General features: G+C 58.6%; 1 protein-coding gene across 2 annotated transcripts; it reads left to right on the top strand.

Moving 5' to 3' along the window:
• Window positions 1–1,014: 1,014 nt before the first annotated feature.
• On the top strand, window positions 1,015–17,194 carry CHST1 (carbohydrate sulfotransferase 1). 2 transcript variants are annotated; one of them, XM_057317503.1, is made up of 4 exons: window positions 1,015–1,176; window positions 13,328–13,449; window positions 14,052–14,148; window positions 15,045–17,194. In XM_057317503.1, exon 4 carries the CDS (start codon window positions 15,087–15,089, stop codon window positions 16,320–16,322), a length of 1,236 nt encoding a protein of 411 aa, XP_057173486.1. In that variant the 5' UTR covers window positions 1,015–1,176; window positions 13,328–13,449; window positions 14,052–14,148; window positions 15,045–15,086; the 3' UTR covers window positions 16,323–17,194. The 2 variants fall into 2 exon arrangements, with proteins under 2 accessions (XP_057173486.1, XP_057173487.1); XM_057317504.1 differs by lacking the exon at window positions 1,015–1,176 and adding an exon at window positions 4,103–7,562.
• The last annotated feature ends 206 nt before the right edge of the window (window positions 17,195–17,400 follow it).

Here is a 17,400-nt window from a genome sequence, read left to right as displayed (position 1 = left end):
CTGGCTGTGACCGCAGATCTCCCCTCCGGAAGGGCAGCAGGGGCTGCACATTTCCCTCTAGGAGTGCCTGTGGCAGTCTGGTGAGAAGCGGGTGGGACTGGCCTGGAGACTGCCCCCAGCAAATCCACCTAGGGTTGCCCCCCACCCCAAGCCACCCTTAGGCTCTCCCCAAGAGGCACAGCTGGAGCAGGGCAGATGATTCATTGCCACATCTGCGAGGTAAAGGTTGGGGGGGTAACGGGCTAGGGGTGTGTTTTGGGGTATTGGCACCGAAAGGTGGATGGCTCCCACTCTGGGTTCTGGAGTCCTTCCGTTGTGCTGGCTGGGGACGGGGTAGAGGCCATCTGGGCTCGGGGCCAGGTTGGAGCTCCAGCCGGACTTCTTGGGGGGCACGCAGGCTGAAGGCCCTCGGTGAGCGCCCTCGGTGGGAGGGCTGAGCGGGTATGGGAAGAGGTGCCAGTGAGCAGCCCCCGCCCTTGCCAGACGACCCCCCGAACCCCGGGGTGTGGGTCCCTCCGAGCGGGGGTGGGGTGGGGGAGTGGGGTTGGCACGGGAGCCGGCCTGCGGAGGGGGTGTCCGGAGCGCGGGAGGCTGGGGCAGCGCGGGGAGGCGCGGGGAGCCGGAGGGGTGGGGAAGAGAAGGGGGCGGGCGGCAGCCGAGAGGCGGGCGGCTTAGGGGGGGTGGAGCCCGGACCGCAGCGCCCGCCGCTCGCTCGGCGCTATAGCCGCCGCCGCCGCCGCTCCGGGCTCGGGTCGCCAGGCGGGCGGGCGGGCGCTCGGCGAGGCTCCGGCGCCTGCGGCTGCTGCTCTCCTCCAGCGCCCGGGGCTGCGGCGCGCTGGGTCCCAGCCCCTGGCCCGGCGCCCCTCGGGCCCTCGCGCCCCCGTGCCCAGTCCCGCGCCCTGCCCCGGAGAACGCTCTGCGCTGGCCGGGCCGCCCCGGGCTCGCGCCCCCGGGCCATGAAGAGGGGCCTGTGAGGGGCGCGCGGAGGCGGTGGAAGAGGAGGGAGGAGGGAGGCCGAGGAGGAGGGCGCGGAAGGCGGAGGAGGGCGCGGAAGGCGGAGGATGCCGCCGCCGATGCCGCCGCCGCCGCCCGCCGGCCCCCGGCGAGCCTGACTCCAGAGCCGAGGATGGAGCCGGCGCTGGGCGCTGCAGCGGCTCCCGGTGCGCCCCCCACCAGGTATGGGCCGGGCCCCCGGCGGGCCCCCGGCGGGCGGGAGCGGACCCTCGCCGCAGCAGCGGGAGGGGCGCGGGCGCGGTGGGAGACGCCCCTCCGCTCGAGGACAGTCGCTGCCGGCGGTGCGGGCGGGGGGGTGGGGACAGCAGCGCGTTGGGCGCAGGAAGGGCTCCCCGGGCGGGTGGCGGGTGAGCGCCGCGACCACCCCAGCCCTCCCCGCCCCCATTCGGCGAGGGCAGCAAACTTGAGACGCGCGCGGCGGCCCCGAGGCGCCCGGCTCCCCGCGGCTGCGGAGCGCACTCGGGGGCTGCCCGGGGCTCACCGTCCCACAGCCTGCCAGGCTCGGGGTTGCTGAGCTGCCTCGAGACCCTGAGGTCCCACGTCTGCACCAACTTTCCAAACCAGGGCTGCGCCGGGAGGCAGGGGGCTGCCCCCGGCTTCCTGCCCCCCCCCCCCCCCCCCGGCTCCGAACCCGCATCAGTCACTCTGCGATGAGCCGGATGGATGGTGCAGAGACCCCGCTCACGGGAAGGCAGAACCACTCTGCTGCTCTTCTCTGGGTAGGACCCCGGGAGCAGCCCCTCCCGGGCTCCAGGAACCCAATGTTTGCTTTCACATAACAGCTCAGAGTGGCCCTGGCTGGGATGCTAGGGGTTAAAGAGGATCGTCCTAGGGTGGCACCTTGGCCCGATTTGCCGGGCCACAGGGTGCCCCCTCCCCCCAGCCCCGGCCTGCGGGTTCCCAGGATTAGGTTCCTCACCTCTGGTGCAGGTTTCCTTCCGATGGACTTAGACACTGATCCTAAGCAGGAAGCTCCTAAGAGGACAGCCTTGAGCCCAGCATCTTGTGGAGGGCTGGTAGGGCAGGGAACAGAGGGGACCTAGGACTGGGGCAGCAGGCAGGCACCCTGGCTGGGAAAGTAGCTGCTTTGGCAAGCCAGAGGAACTGTAGGTAGTAAGAGGCAAGCAGGTGGGCTGAGGTGCCAGGTACCCACCTCCAGGGCTTTCTGGATCCCTTACTGTGGGGCCGACTGTCTTAGGGCAGAGACCCTACCTGGGCAGGCGGTTCTAAGGCTCCATCCTCAGGAACTGGGGACGCTCACAGGCATCACCATGACCCTGTTTCTTTTTCCAAGTGTTCTCACCGACATGACTCACACATTGGATTCACCAGGGAGGTATCAAGCCTTCAACCTGTTCTCTTCTCCTCCTTCCTGGGTCTTCAGGGAGCAGCTGGGGAAAGGAGGGGGCGGATTTGCCCTTGGGCCTTAGCCCCTTGTGGGAGGCCAGGAGCCTGGCCCTGCAAACTTTCTTTTCCCTGCTATGTCTGTATTGGGGCAGGTGAGCTGCCCTAGGCCAGGCCAGGGTAGGGGCAACGGGGAGGAAGTCTCTGCTAATGATGCCCCCAGCCCTGCTGGGGCTTTGAAATCCTGGTCACACCCCCGTCCTGGCACATATACTTAACTCGGCCTCCTCATCTCAAAGCAGAAACACATTTCCCCCCTAAAATCCAAATTTCCCTCTTTGCTAAATATTGCAATGCTTTTGGCCAGAGGTTTCCTCCTCGGCATTGGAAGTCAGTCTCCTCTTAGAGACAGCTTTCCTCCTCCCTGCCCTCTCAGCCACCTCTGCCACGTTCAGGCCGCAAGTAGGAAGGATGCAGATCCCCCTTACCTCCCTGTCCTCCCCCCAGGGTTTTAGTTCCCGAGGAAGGGTGGTGCTCATGGTGCTGAAATAGGGGTCGTGTGTGCCTGCTGCAGACACACGGAGGTGTATGTCTGTGCTCCTCTGAGTCTGCAGAGGGGCTCAGAAGCCAGGTTCTCATGGAGGGGGGGCAGGGTACCCCTCTGGGTTCCCCTTGCCCACACCCCTGTCTCCTTCCCTTCGCCAGCTGTGGCTCTCTTTTTACTTTTCTAACTCACTCTGCATTGGTGCGGGGAGGGAGCATTTGATATTCATAATCTGATTCAGAGAAGGTCCCGAAGCCCTGAGTCACTGTATGGTTTCCATGGAAACAGACTTGTTCTGAGGACTCGGCGTAGCACGGCAGTGGTGGGGGAGAAGGGAAACATATAGTAAAATCGGGCTCCACAAGTGTGGCAGGAGTTGAGCCAACTCCCTTTGATGGGCGCAGGGAGAGTCTGGGCAAGGCTCTGAGGTCCCTGCATGAGGGGCTGCCTCTCCCCACCCACTGGGGTCCCCCCATCGGGAGCTGCTGAGCTTTCCTTGCGGCTCGTGGCAGACAGCTACTTCTCCCATGGGCCTCCTGGCTAGGTGTCCAGGCTCATCGCTGCCACCCTGTGCCTCACTTTCCTCCTCTGTGCAATGGGACGAAAGAGCTCCTACCTCTTGGGCGGCCGTGAAGGTCAAATACGTTGATCTGAGGCACGCACTCATAATGGAGCGATAGCAAATGTTCAGTAAGTGTCCTTAGTGTTAACTCAGGGGGTTGGAAGGAGCATGGGCTGTGCAGTCGCCTGGGTCTATCCCTTGTGCTGGTGGTCTTGACGTGGGGCAGGGCTGGCCTCCTGCTTTGGGAGACCCTCCCCCAGCCACCCCAGCCGGGAACCAGCCATCCATTTCTTCCTCCCACAAAGCATTTATTTAGGTTGCGGAGGGCTCGTCACCGTGCTGGGGAGCGCTGGCTCCTGTTCAAACCCCACCTGTCTAGGAGCCTTGTGGGAACAAATTCTCCAAGTCCAGATGGATGGGCAGCTTTCTGCCTCAGCCTCCTTGGGATTGGGCCAGGGGGAGAGGGACAGGACAGGTCTAAGCTCTGAGGAGAGAGGGAAGGGATTGGGGTGGGGCGGGTCTTCCTGATCCCAGAGAGGCCTCTCCCTCCGGATGAAAGAAGGATCAGGAACTCTCCAGAAAGAAAACAGACCCTGCCCTCCTCGCCCCCCCCCCCCCACCCGTTACTGCCCAGCCCGCTGGGAGAGGGGCCTGCCCCCTTACCCCGCAGCACCTGCCTCGGCTGTGTCAGAGCGGTGGCTCGGGGACATCGCCGGCTCAACCAGAGACTCCGTCACCAGCCCTTCTTTGCCATGCCACCCTCCTCTCCCTGGCCTGCGGACAACCCCTCTCCCCTACTGTAATGTGGGCTTCAACTCAGAGCTCCCCCCTCACCCCCCATCACTGCCAGCTCTCCAAGCGGCAGAAATTCCTCCCCATCTACCCGTCCTTCCTCCTATTTCCCAGATGGGAAAAACCGAGATTCTGGTTTGCTCCTGTGACCCACACCCAAGCTAGCAGCGTTTGCTCCCAGCTCCACCCCAGCCCTGGGGCAGCCCTTCCCTCTTCCCGGCTCTCCAGGTGGCCCCAGGTGCTGCCCGGCCCACACATTCCCCCCCCCCCAAATAGCAGTTTCCTGCCAAGGTTTTTCCCCTACCCAGGTCTCTCTGGACTGCTTTGCTGTCCTCATTGGTGTTCACAACACCTTCCATTTAATATCCTCTGCAAATTTCATTAACGGACTGTTTACTCCCTCTCTCAGGATCATTAATGAAGATGTCAGATAAGATCTGACCCAGTGCGGGGTCTGGGTAGCCCTGCCCCCACTCGCAGACTCTGTCCCCCAGCCCCTTCCCCCTGCCCGGCTGGCCTCCTCCACTCAGGACTCTTGGGACCTGCCCCCTCTTGCTTTCGGCCCCATGACAAGTGCTTAGGGCCAAGTCTGTTTGAATTAATTTTGTAAGATTACTTGAGGCGCTGTATCAAATGCTTTGCTAAAAATCAAGATATATTACCCTGCCTGCATTTCCTTCATCTACCGGTCTTGTAATTCTATCAAGAAAGCTATCAAGTTTGTCAGGCATGATTTGTTCTTTATAAATCCCCACGGTGCCACGTGGGGGCACAGAGTTCCCGCGTTTTCTAAATGTTTAGAGATTCCCTCTTTGTGTTTGCTCCTTGATTAGAGCTGGAAGGCTTTGAGCTGGGAATTGTGGGGAGAGCTAGTCTCCTCCTCTGGGCTGGAGAGCGGGGCACAGCTCTTCCCTTCTCCGGGTCTCTGCTGGGGGCAGCGAGTTGTTGAGAGCCCCTCGAGTGTGCTGCAGGCCCCAGGCTGGGTACTGAGGGTGGGGAGGATGGAGGGCCTGGGGCTCTCCCTCAGGGATTCTGCAGACGTGAGGAAGACAGACATTCCGAAGATATCATTAATTGAGTGATTGTCTTGAACAAGGCACTAAACTCAGATCTCATTTAAACCCCTCCCCTGCCCTGGGAGGTGGGTGTGGGCTCCCCTCCCCGGGTACCTGGGGCTCAGGGAGGGTAAGGCCATCCAAGATCCAAGGTCTGGGTTTGGCCTGCTGCTATGCTGCCCTTAACCCACTCAAAGTATAAGTATAGGGTCAGGAGAGCTAATTGGGGTGGTTCAGCCAGAGGGTTTTAGGAGGTCAGAGGGGGAAGGAGGGGAAGTCTTCAGGGAGAACGTGGGAGAGGTGAGGACCTCACACGCAGTGCCCCGTAGCCTGAGTCCAGTTCCCCACCTGGCCACTTCTGAGCTATAGGAGCAAGTCACTTAACTTCTGGGAGCCTCTGTCTGTCACCTGTGTCACGGATCCGGCTGTAGTCCTTACTCCCAAGCTTGGAGACAGGATCCAATGAAGTGGTGCATGAAAGGTTCGTCACATGGTGCTGGGCCCTCAGCCAGCAGCCATTATATCCTCTCGAGGTCCCTGTGAATGTGGGGGCAGAGACACTCGTCTGATTTCATGTTCCCAGTGGGTGGCTCTCCCTACCACTTCTCGTTCAGGAGCCAGAGGGGTGACAGGGTAAGCCACACCAGCATCCTGGCACAGGGGCCGCCGTGCAACCAGCGGTGGGCTGGTGGTAAGTTCTAGGCTTAGGGAGCAGGGAGACCTTATCCTGGTCTTGAGCCCAAACCCTAAACCCCATTCTAGACCATTTCAGGCCAGGTGGGAATAAAGACATTCTTTGGCATTCTCTTACATAGGATTTGGATGTTTCTGGGCTTTCTGGCTAAGAAAATACACCTTTCTCTCTCTGCCAAGCCAGAGTGCTTCCGCTGCTGGCTGTCTGGGGTGATACGGCACCAGCCGTGTCCACACCCGCTCCCTCTCGCAGTCTTCGTGATAATCTTCCTTTTTGTCATTCGTCTGGGGAGGCAGAGCCCCCTGGGAAGTGGTGAGGTGGCACAGACCTGTTTGGGGTGCCAGGGATTCAGGCAGGCAGGGCCATAGGCAGCCCCTGTCCCTCCAGCTGACACCCCGGGGACATCCTTAGAGATGGTCAACTGGTGTTGGGTGAGCCCAGGTCTGGGTCAGGGTGGATGCCCGGGACCCTGACAGCCACCTTGGCCCTGGCACAACCTGTCCCTGACCTAGTCTCCAGGTGCAGGGTGATGCTCTTACTCTCGGGCATGGCCTGGGGACTTATGTACTGTGGTTAGGGCCAGAGCTTGGGGGTCCTCGGAGCTGAGCTCGAGACTGGACCCCATCACAGACCAGCTGCACACACCTAGATCAACCCCCTCATTTGTCCGTGCCTCAGTGCTCCTCATCTGTGGGGGATGGCAGTGGTCCCTGCGGGTAGCACCCACTGAATGTGAGCTGGGACCGGGGTCATCTCTGGGCATCGGCTCCCGCAGCCCCCTCAGGTGAGCCTCTCCCATGCCCAGCCCTCCTCCCAGGGCCCAGCTGGGGTGGAGGCTGGAGACTCCAGCATCTGGGGACAGATGCCCCCCCCCCGCCCCAGCCCCTCCAGCAGCAGCTGCTTGTGCTTTTGCTTCTGTTGGAGGTTTCCCATCCTTGAAGCTGGGAGGATGGGCCGAAGCCCCGTATCCAGGGGGTGGAGCCTCGGTACTATTCCGACTCTGGCTGTGGCTGCTGAGGAGGGTAGGGAGGGAGGGACAGGAAACCGGGGCCTTTCCGCCCAGTGTCGGGGCAGAAGGGTCCGCCTACCACAGGCCAGGCTGTGGTAGGACCGGCCTGAGGGAACGGGGCCCTTCTGACTCATCCCTCCTCCGTGAGGCGCCGGGCACACTGGGGCCTTGTGCCAGGAGGTCAGTCACTCTCCCCAGTGCTGGGGAAAACTTTCCTCGGGCCGGGCCAGGACCCCGCCAACCCGCGGGGCCCACAGCAGGACCGCGAGGCCGTCGCTGCCACCCCGACAGCAAGTGTCTCCAACCACACAGGCTGTGAGTGCTTCGGTGGAAGAGGCTGTGGTATCTGTTCTAACTTCCTTAAACATTTTCAGGCCATCACAGTTGGTCTGTAGGTTTGAGTTGCCCTTGAAAGTCACACTCCTGCTTCTGACCTAATGAGCACTTGCTCTGTGCCCAGCGCTGTGCTAGGCTCTTGATGTTCCTTGGCTTTCTGTCTCACAACCAAATATTTGGAAGATTCTGTGACTGTCTTTCCCATTTCACAGGTAAGGACAACTGAGGTCTACAGAGGTTAAGTGCCTCACTCAGGGTCTTGTAGCTATCAGGCAATAGCAGTGGGGCTCAAACCCAGGCCTGTCCGGCCCCACAGCTGGGGTGCCCAACCACCCCCCCAGTTACACCTGTGGGTAACTTTTCAAGGACGCTCGAGGCACCCACGGGGGTCTCCAGTGTCATTATGTGTGGATATCAGAGGGATCTGCTCTGGGCATACCAGAGCTCCTGAGAGTCAGCTGAGGTTTCTGCTAAGGGTGACAAGTTGGTGGACAGTCACTTTCTGGAACCACGACTATAAGACTTGCCCCACTCAGGGTGCCTGAAGGAACTACTGGTTCTGCCTCTGGGGTCCGTAGGTAGATGTGGGGCCCGGGGACTCTAAAGACTGTATACAAACACCCTGTTTGTGTTGGTGCAGATTCTGGGGAAAAGGTCTGCAGGCCTCACAGCGTTTCAACTTGCAGGGGCATCTGATCAGACCACAGAGGCTGATTCTGGACCCCACGGGACCTCCTTCCCTGGAAGGTTGCAACTGGCTGAGTTTGGCATACTGCTTACCTTGAAGGTGGTTCTGGAACACAGCCCCATGAAACTTGTCCTCGGGCTTACTAGGTACAAGGCCTTGAGGATGGCAGGCTGTACTCGGGGCTCTCTCTAGGAGACCCCTCGGGAGAAATCTTGTGCTGGGTTCGGTACCAGGAATAGTTAGTTGGGCATTTCTTGAGTAGATGTTATAATTCTCATCTCATGGATCCTATGAAACATGAAATATTTCTCTTTTCCCTTTGGCCGCCGGGTAGCTCTGATCCATCTGGGTAGCCCAGAAGCGTCTTGGCTCTTGTATGCTAATCTGGCTTCTAGTGCTTTCGGCTTTTTTCATACCCTTGTTTTTCACTTGCCTCATTTCACGACCTCACTTTTTTTTAAGGAAGGAAAAAAAAACCTGTTTTATATGTTTTAGCCTTAACTAAACAAACATCTCTGGTGGGTCAGCGTTGGCTACTGCTACCGCAGACCCAGGGATTAAGCACTTCCTTTCTGCAGTCTCTCCCAGTGGCCTGTTTGCCAACTTCTTCCTCCCCGTCCTGTTCCCCATGCCCCTTGCTCCAGTGCCTGGGGCTCTGGGGCCTCGGACCCCTCCGTACTGGCTCCTGGGGCTGGTCGGAAATCTCATGTTCAGGATCTTTAATCTTTGCCCTCCCTATCTCCTCAGAGCTTCACAAGCTGTTTTTAGGAAGAAAAAGTGGGGAGGGGAGTCATTTCCCCAACTCAGGCTTCCGCTCCTCCCAGCAGCCCCACGTCCCCTTGGAGGTCTCCCTCTTTTTCAGCTCCTGCCCAGTCTCTGTGGGCAGCACCCACTGACTGCTCTCCTTCGCGGCCGGCCTAAGCAGACAGAGCCCCATTCTGGCAGAAAGGTAGTGATTTTGACCCTGGTGCCTTGGAAGTGGGGGAGGGGAGAGCCGGCTGGCAGTGCCCTGGGGAGAGAACAGGAGGCACAGTGAGCTGCCAGTGCTGATTTCGGTGCCCCTCCAGATCTTGCGTGGGGTGGCTTTGCTGTCCCCCAGAAAGTTAATGAACTCAAATGGAACTGAGAGGCTCGGTGTGAGCTGCCTTCCTCCCACCTCGGTCTCCTTGCCCCCCCCCGCCGCGGGGGCCGCAGGGGTTACCAGTTCAGTGCTTGTATATGCGTGTATATAAATATTCCCCCGCACACGCATCTCCTTTTTAAAAACAAGAAGTAGGAACCTCCTATTGCACATGTGTTTTCTGGCTGTGGCTTTTTCTTATCTTGGGCGATGGCTCCATGTTCAGTGTATACAAATCTGTGGAGGTTTCTCTGGTATAGTCGTTTGAAAAGAAGATCCCAGGGCAGGGGAGAATACTGCTGGTGAACGGGTTGAAGCCTCTGAGGTGCCCATGGGCGGGCTTAAGGGGGTCCAGGAGCCCTCTGACTGTGTGTGGAAAGTTGTGGATACAAATGAATCTTCCTGGAAAGAAGGACGTGTCTCTCCAAGAGGCCTGTGGCCCAGAAAAGGCCAAAGCCACAGCTCTGGGTTGGATGGGGTTTTATAGAGTGGAAGCTGGAGGGCTAACTCAGCAGAGGGCAGAGCCCCTTGGGGGGCTGCCGTGGACCCGGCTGAGGGGATGAGGCCCAGCTGCCAGCCCTGATATCTTCTTGGAAGATGACTGGGGCTTTCCCGCTCCCAAAGGAGCATCCCCCTGCCAGCAGGGGGGCCCTGACTGTGAAAATGGAGCATGGGGCCTTCCTGGAATCAGAGAACCCCAGTGGTCAGAGTTCGGAGGCCCTTAGAGTCGCTGGATCTGTGGAAATATGGAGGCACAGAGAGGCCAGGGGATGAGTCCAAGGTCACCCAGCCGGGGAAGGCAGGGCTGTTCCTGCCTGTGATACCAAGTTCCTTCCCCTGCCAGAGAGGAGTGAGCCTGGGAGGAGAGGCCCTCTGGGTGAGGTGAGGCTGCCTGTTGCCGCTTGCCTCTTGGTGTGTGGGTGAAGAAGCAAGGGTACACAGAGCAGAGGCCACAGCTCGGGTGGGGGTGTCATCATCACCTCTCACGGCATCCTGCAACATCACTGCCCTTGGCTGAACCCTCATGTGAGGCCGCAGCCGGCAGGCCCGGAATTCTGAACCCAGCGGAGAACGCAGGGCTAAGAGGCTGTACTACAGGATCTGGCCACTAGAGGGCAGCAGGCAAGCCGCTGCGGTGGCTCAGCCGCGGAAAGTTCTCAGGCTGGGCGAGGAGCAGAAGGAAGAAGGGGCAGTGAGCAGAGGCCTGCCTGGCAGGGGTCTGGGCACCACAGCCAGGGAGAGTGTCTGTCTCACCGTCAGAGTCAGTGAGATCTGTTCTCAGGTGCTTACTCGAGACACAAAGCAGACAAGACATTTAATGATGATAATAGTAACGTCCATTTATCGAGTGCTCGCTTTATGCCAGCCACTGTGTTAATTAGTCCTCACAACAGCCTTGTTAAAATGATCCCCATTTTTCAGGTGAGAAAACAGAGGCCCAGAGAGATTCAGAAACCTGGCCTTCAGTGGGGCTTGTGCCACAGCCCGTGTCCCAAGCACAAGGCTGTGCCATATTCTGTGCCTGGCATTGACTAAATGCTTTAATTATTTCAATTCTTGCAACCGCTATTATGGTTATACTCACTTTATGGGTAGGAAAACTGAGGCTCAGAGACAGCCAGTGAATCCAGGTCCACACACGTGCTAAGTGATACCCAGGTGGGTGTGCTTCCATGGCTTGAGCCCTGAGCTCTGAATTCTGGTTCTCCAATGTGGAGGTGTTCTTCACTCCCACCCTGTGCGCTAACTGGAAAGTGGCTGACTCTGGAATCTGAGCTTTCTGCTGGGATTCACCAGCTCCCCGGCCTTCCAACAGAAGTTACAGATTCTGGGCTCTTGTGTCTAAGGCTTGTCTGGATTTTGACTAACCAGAGGTGGAGGAAGGTCATACCAAAGACTGCTCAAAGCCCGGGGAGGGGCCGTGGGGCTTGCAGTCTGGCTTGGAGGACAAGGGCATTGAAGAGTTCCTTGCAGTGGCCAGAGCTCCCCTGGGAACAGTGGGACCTGGCCCTAGGGCCTCTGGTTTCCAGGGCAGATGCCTCCAGCATACCAAGGAAGCTTGGCCAGTTCCGAGCCCCACTCTGCCAGGCTGGCAGGAGAGCAGGGGCATTACTAGGAGGGTCTGACTTTCTTCATCTTCCTGTTCCCATGCCCTAGCTTTGCCCTCCTGGGAGGCAGGGGGGTGGCCTGTGGCTGGGCCTTCGAACACAGTCCCGTCGTTGGTGCTCAGGCTGCACCTTGTGAACCCGAGTCCCACTTTCTTGGGGATTTGTAACGTCGAGATCCTTCAGTTACTTCTGATATATTAGCCAAGTTTCCAATCCTGGCCTTACGTTTCTCTGGGTTGGGGTGGGGACAAGTGGTAGGGAGAGAAACTTAAATGTTCCCTTCTATGGGTGAATTCTCCTTTTGGTACCAGAATCTTCGAGTTAAGTGAAATCTCTTCCAGCCTTCTCTTTCCCGTCTTGGTGGGGACCAAAGGGGATTAAGTGTAGTGGGTCAAGGAGGAGGATTCGAGCATGGGCTCCACAGCACACTGCCTGGGCTGGAATCCTGGCTCTACCCCTTAGTAGGAGTGTGAGCTGGGGAAATTCGTCTAACCTCGTAGAGCCTCAGCTTCCTCATCCGTAAAAGGGATATGACAACATCAACCACACAGGGTTAGTGTGAGGGCGAGAGGTGTTTTTCACTCCCACCCTGTGCCCTCATCTGTGATCCTTCCTGGGATAAACATCACGAGTGCCTAGTAAGTGCTTGCTTCCTTCTTGTCTCCCCACCCCCATAATTCTAGAACAGTGCCTGGATCATGCTGGATGTCTGACAGATCTTTATGAATTAGTACAAAGGGAGTCCATTCCAATGATGTGCATGAGGCCATTGCAACTGTAGACCCTTACTTAAATAACTTAAAAATACTACCTACACTATTATTAATGCTATTCCCTACCTGTTCCTTAGAGGCACTTGTCTTAGGGCGCTTAGGCAGGGTGGGCCTGCATTTTGCAGGAGAATCTAATTTAACGCAGAGCGGCAGTTTGCTCTGGGCATTTCATCCAACCCAGTTGATGGAGTCTGTGTTCTCTGCAGCCCTGGGGTGAGGTACGGGTGGGATGGGGTGTGGTCAGGGTTGTGGTTTTCTCTGATTGCACTGGAGGTGCCCAAGAATCTAGACTGTGTCATTTCCATATTTACTGCCACCTGGTGACATGGTACTCTTCCCTATAGGTACTGAGTGGCGTTTCAAACCTAAAATAGGACTTGTAGGCCCCAGAGCCTTAGCAGGCCCACTGTCAGCTCAGCTCAGCCTCTGCACCCCTCCCGGAGGCAACCAGACTGCTTTAGCTCTGTTTTCTTTCTGATAAGCTGATGGTAAAGGGGAGCACTGGCCTAAGAGTCTGACACAGAGGGATTCGAGTCTCTGCTATTCCTTATTTGCTTCTGCACATTTGCTTAGTCTTTGAGCCTCCATTTCTCCATGTAAACAATGGGAATGAGGACCCTGACCTCCCAGAGGAGGCTGTAAGGAATAGCATGGTGTTCGGAGTTGGCCGAGCCAGGCAGCACGGCGGGTTTGGGAAGTGAGGATCCACGAACCCCTCCCCCAAAGGAGCCACGCCAAATAGCGGGATGTGGGAAGAATATTCACAGAGTACAAGTTCACCCCCTCAGCCATGGGCCTTGATCAACAAGCCCTTGATCACCAAGACCAGACAGCAAAGGGAAGGACCTGTAAGTGTTATATTACAGATCATCTGTACCCTTGTAATGCCCGGTCTTTCTCTTGCCGATTTACAAATGGGCTGGGGACATGAATGGGATGCGTGTATGAAGGCCAAGTGCATGTAAGCTGGAGGAACAAGGTCAAATCTCAGAGGGAAAGAGCGCGGGCTCTGGGGAACCTGTGAGATGTGCATTAAACCAGGCACATGAGCTCAGGCAGGTCACCCCACTCTCTGTGCCTCAGCTTCCTCGGCTGTGAAATGGAGCTAATCCTGGCCTCCCTGTGAAGCTCCTGGGAGGAATAACTGAGCGAATGCAGGTACAGGGCTTAGGAAGTACTCGACAGATGCTAACCGAAATAATGCTACAGCCTGGGTGTCGTAACTTAGAATCCGCGGACGGCGTCAAGGTCGGAACGCTCCCTGGTCCACTTTTGCTTTGAGTTTTAGGTAACCGTTCTCCTCTCCGGTGTGGCTGGAAGAAGAGCCTTCCTCCCCAGCTGTCCCTTCTGTGCAAGCCTCAGCGTCTGGGCTGTCTAGACGGAGCTGCCATTTCCACCTGGAGGTCTGGGGTGAGCCCCCCTGCCTTGCTGACTTCCACCCAACCCCTCTCGGGGAGTCACTGAAAAAGTCCAATTTTGAAGGGTCAGGCTGTTTTGTTGATTTAAAATGCAGAACCTGTGCTCTGGCCTAATTTTCTGGAATAATTTTTGACTCTGATACTGTTCCACGGTTGGGTGCTGAGCACTGTCAGGTTGGGTCAGTCTGGTCACCAGAGCTCAACAGAGCTAGCGAGGCCTCAAGGTATTTGTGGCCAGTGGATTTCTTCACAACTCCCTTGGATGGTGGGTGTGTGTGGGGGTCCTCCCTGGGGTGGATGCCCGTGTGGGGCCCCAACTCTTGGTCAGCCGGGGGTGCAGGCTTGCCAGGAAGGGATGGGTAGGGGGTGCGGAAGGTGGGTGGAGGGCTCAGGAGGCAGGGGGCCAGATCCCAGGGGGTGAAAGGTAGCCCTGGAATATCTGGAACCCTGAACCACTGATAGGTCTGGGAGAGCAGCCAGGGCCCTTGTCACCCGGCCCTGGAGGGTGGTCTGTGGGGGAGAAGGGGTGGGAAGGGAGATGTTGAGAGACCAACCCCCCTCCTCAGAACACTTCCCTTCCCTCTCTCTCTGCAGTCTGTGGTCCACAGGGCTGCTGCACAGGCTGGGACTGCCGGCTAGGCCAGGAGACCTGGCAGCTGTGGACTCCCTAGCTCGGAGCAGCCCCTCTTTGGTGAGTGGTGGAGCCCTTCCTGCATTCGCTCTTGGAGCAGCCTGAGCCCTCCCCCCAGGACCCGGTAGCTGAGCCAGCCTCCCTTGGGGGGGACTTCCAGATGCTCAGGCTGGCACCTTCTCTGGACCTTTGGTGCACCCTTCGTTTTTCTTGCTCTCCTGGCCCCCGCCCCTGCCCCCCCCCCCCCCGCCCCTGCCCTGCTTTCTCCATTCCTTGAGATGCCCCTTTTCTACCACTCCCTCCTCTTCTCTCCATCACTGCTTGGTTCTCTGGGGCCATTGCTGGGTCACAGTGGGGTCTCCGAGCGCCTCCTGTGGGCAGAGGGCTGAGAGCCTAATGGTGGAGGCCCTTGAGGACTGGCTCGGGTGCCCCCCCACCCCAGGAGCCAGTTCACTCTGCTGTCAGTCGGGGTCATCTGCCCCTTGCCCCAGTGGAAAGATGACCACGTGGGGAACCAGGTGCCTGCTCGTGGGGGTAGAAGATGCAGGTGGGCCCTGGAGGTGCTGGCAGGGGTGGCAGGCAGTGACAGGGGAGTGGCTTGAGGCAGGAACTGGTGGGCCCTAGTGTGTGAGCTGAGGAAGTTAGCTTCTTGCACAGTGGGGCCCCACTAAGGAACTCCAGATTCATGATGGGAGTCCCCTGCAGCATTCGTTAAACTCTGTGTGTGGGGAGTCAGTTTGTTTGGTCCCCAGAAGCTCCCAGGAGTCCCCAGAGAATGTAAAGTCTAGCCTAGAAGCTGCTCAGTCCTTAGGTGCATGCGTGAACATTGGGTAAGGAGTCCCTTAAGTCTGGGGACTCCCGGGAGACCAGCCGATCCAGGGGAGTAGGCCGGGCGCCGGCCGGGTGGTGCACCCAGCGTAGACTGCTTCCTGACCCCCGCCCACATTTGCCCGCAGACCTCGCAGGGTGGAGAAGCAGCCCCATGAAGGTGCCCAGCCATGCAATGTTCCTGGAAGGCCGTCCTCCTCCTTGCCCTGGCCTCCATCGCCATTCAGTACACGGCCATCCGCACCTTCACCGCCAAGTCCTTCCACACCTGCCCGGGGCTGGCGGAGGCGGGGCTGGCCGAGCGGCTGTGCGAGGAGGGCCCCACCTTCGCCTACAACCTCTCCCGCAAGACCCACATCCTCATCCTGGCCACCACGCGCAGCGGCTCCTCCTTCGTGGGCCAGCTCTTCAACCAGCACCTGGACGTCTTCTACCTGTTCGAGCCCCTCTACCACGTCCAGAACACGCTCATCCCCCGCTTTACGCAGGGCAAGAGCCCTGCGGACCGGCGGGTCATGCTGGGGGCCAGCCGGGACCTCCTGAGGAGCCTCTATGACTGTGACCTCTATTTCCTGGAGAACTACATCAAGCCTCCGCCCGTCAACCACACCACCGACAGGATCTTCCGCCGCGGGGCCAGCAGGGTGCTGTGCTCCCGCCCCGTGTGCGACCCGCGGGGCTCCCCCGACCTGGTGCTGGAGGAGGGGGACTGCGTGCGCAAGTGCGGCCTGTTGAATTTGACGGTGGCCGCCGAAGCCTGTCGCGAGCGCAGCCACGTGGCCATCAAGACGGTGCGGGTGCCCGAGGTTAATGACCTTCGGGCCCTGGTGGAAGACCCCCGGTTAAACCTCAAGGTCATCCAGCTGGTCCGAGACCCGCGTGGCATCCTGGCCTCCCGCAGCGAGACGTTCCGCGACACGTACCGACTCTGGCGGCTCTGGTACGGCACAGGGAGGAAGCCCTACAACCTGGACGTGACGCAGCTGACCACGGTGTGCGAGGACTTCTCCAACTCCGTGTCCACCGGCCTCATGCGGCCCCCGTGGCTCAAGGGCAAGTACATGTTGGTGCGCTACGAGGACCTGGCCAGGAACCCCATGAAGAAGACCGAGGAGATCTACGGCTTCCTGGGGATCCCCCTGGACAGCCACGTGGCCCGCTGGATCCAGAACAACACGCGGGGTGACCCTACCTTGGGCAAGCACAAATACGGCACGGTGCGAAACTCGGCGGCCACGGCCGAGAAGTGGCGCTTCCGCCTCTCCTACGACATCGTGGCCTTCGCCCAGAACGCGTGCCAGCGGGTGCTGACGCAGCTGGGCTATAAGATGGCCACGTCGGAGGAGGAGCTCAAGAACCCCTCCATCAGTCTGGTGGAGGAGCGGGACTTCCGCCCTTTCTCGTGACGAGGGCTCCGTGGGCGGGGGTGAGGGGCACATGGTGTCGGTTTTGATAAAATGGACCGTTTTTAACTGTTGCCTTATTTCCCCCTCCCCCTTCGTCTTTGTGTCCTTCCTGCCTCCCCCCACCGGCCCCGCCCACCCTCCACTTCCTTCTGCCTCTTTTTGTCTCTGAAATTTGCACTATGTCTTGGACAGGAATCACTGGGGCAGAGGGGGCGTGAAGCGGGGTAGAGCCCCCAGCCCACCCCATTTAGACACACGGCTGTTGGGTCTCTGCGTGGATGGTGACAATGTTTACAAGCACCACACTCACACATTCGCATACGCACACATGTACACACACAGGCGCCCACGAGGAGAGATACCTGCAAACCACGGAACTTCGGCAGCATTTCCAGTGGCCCAGTGGTCAGGGTATGGTAGTTTTGCACTGTCTTACTTCCACAAGGTAAGAGGTTAAAAACAAAAAGGCCACCTCTCTCTAATTTATGAATGGTGTCTAATCCCTCCCCATCCTGCTTCCTGCCCCCAGTGCCCACTGCCTCCCCCCCCCCTTGGAGCAGAGAATCTGCCCCCTCTTCCCCGCCCCGGCCTGCCCTTGCCTGCCGGTGAGCAGGTTTTTACTGTGAGGTGAATGTGGACCTTGTTTATTTTTTCCAGTCTGTGGCGATGCTGTCTGTCTGTCTGTCTGTTTGAGTCTTGTGGCTGCCCCTGGACCAGTGATGGCTGATAAATCTTATGGGTTTCTGATTGATCTTGGGGTCCATCTGTGATATTTCTTTGTGCCAAAAAAAAAAAAAAGAGTGGATCAGTTTGCTAAATGAACATTGAAATGCTTTATCTGTGTTTTCTGTAAATAAAAGAGTGCAATAATATCTGGGCGTGATTGTGGGACATTCTGAAAGGGCAAGGGCAGACCTCGGTGGGGCCAAGTGATTCTGGTTTGGGGGACGAGAGAGAAGGAGGTCGAGGTGGGGATTCAGTGGCCGGTCTCTGGCTTTCAGAACTCATGTCATGCTATTGCTGTCCACGCTGAGTTCAGTGGTTCATTTCCATTCATTGGTGGAGATCAGGCACCTTA

The sequence above is a fragment of the Ursus arctos genome, unplaced genomic scaffold, assembly GCF_023065955.2.
Source record: "Ursus arctos isolate Adak ecotype North America unplaced genomic scaffold, UrsArc2.0 scaffold_23, whole genome shotgun sequence".
NCBI lineage: Eukaryota > Metazoa > Chordata > Mammalia > Carnivora > Ursidae > Ursus > Ursus arctos.
Note: the sequence above shows the minus strand (reverse complement) of the source record. Positions and strands in the feature narration are given on the sequence as shown.

Coding starts and splice junctions, on each gene's coding strand:
- CHST1 (XM_057317503.1), top strand. CDS start 15,087: ATGCAATGTTCCTGGAAGGCCGTCCTCCTCCTTGCCCTGGCCTCCATC.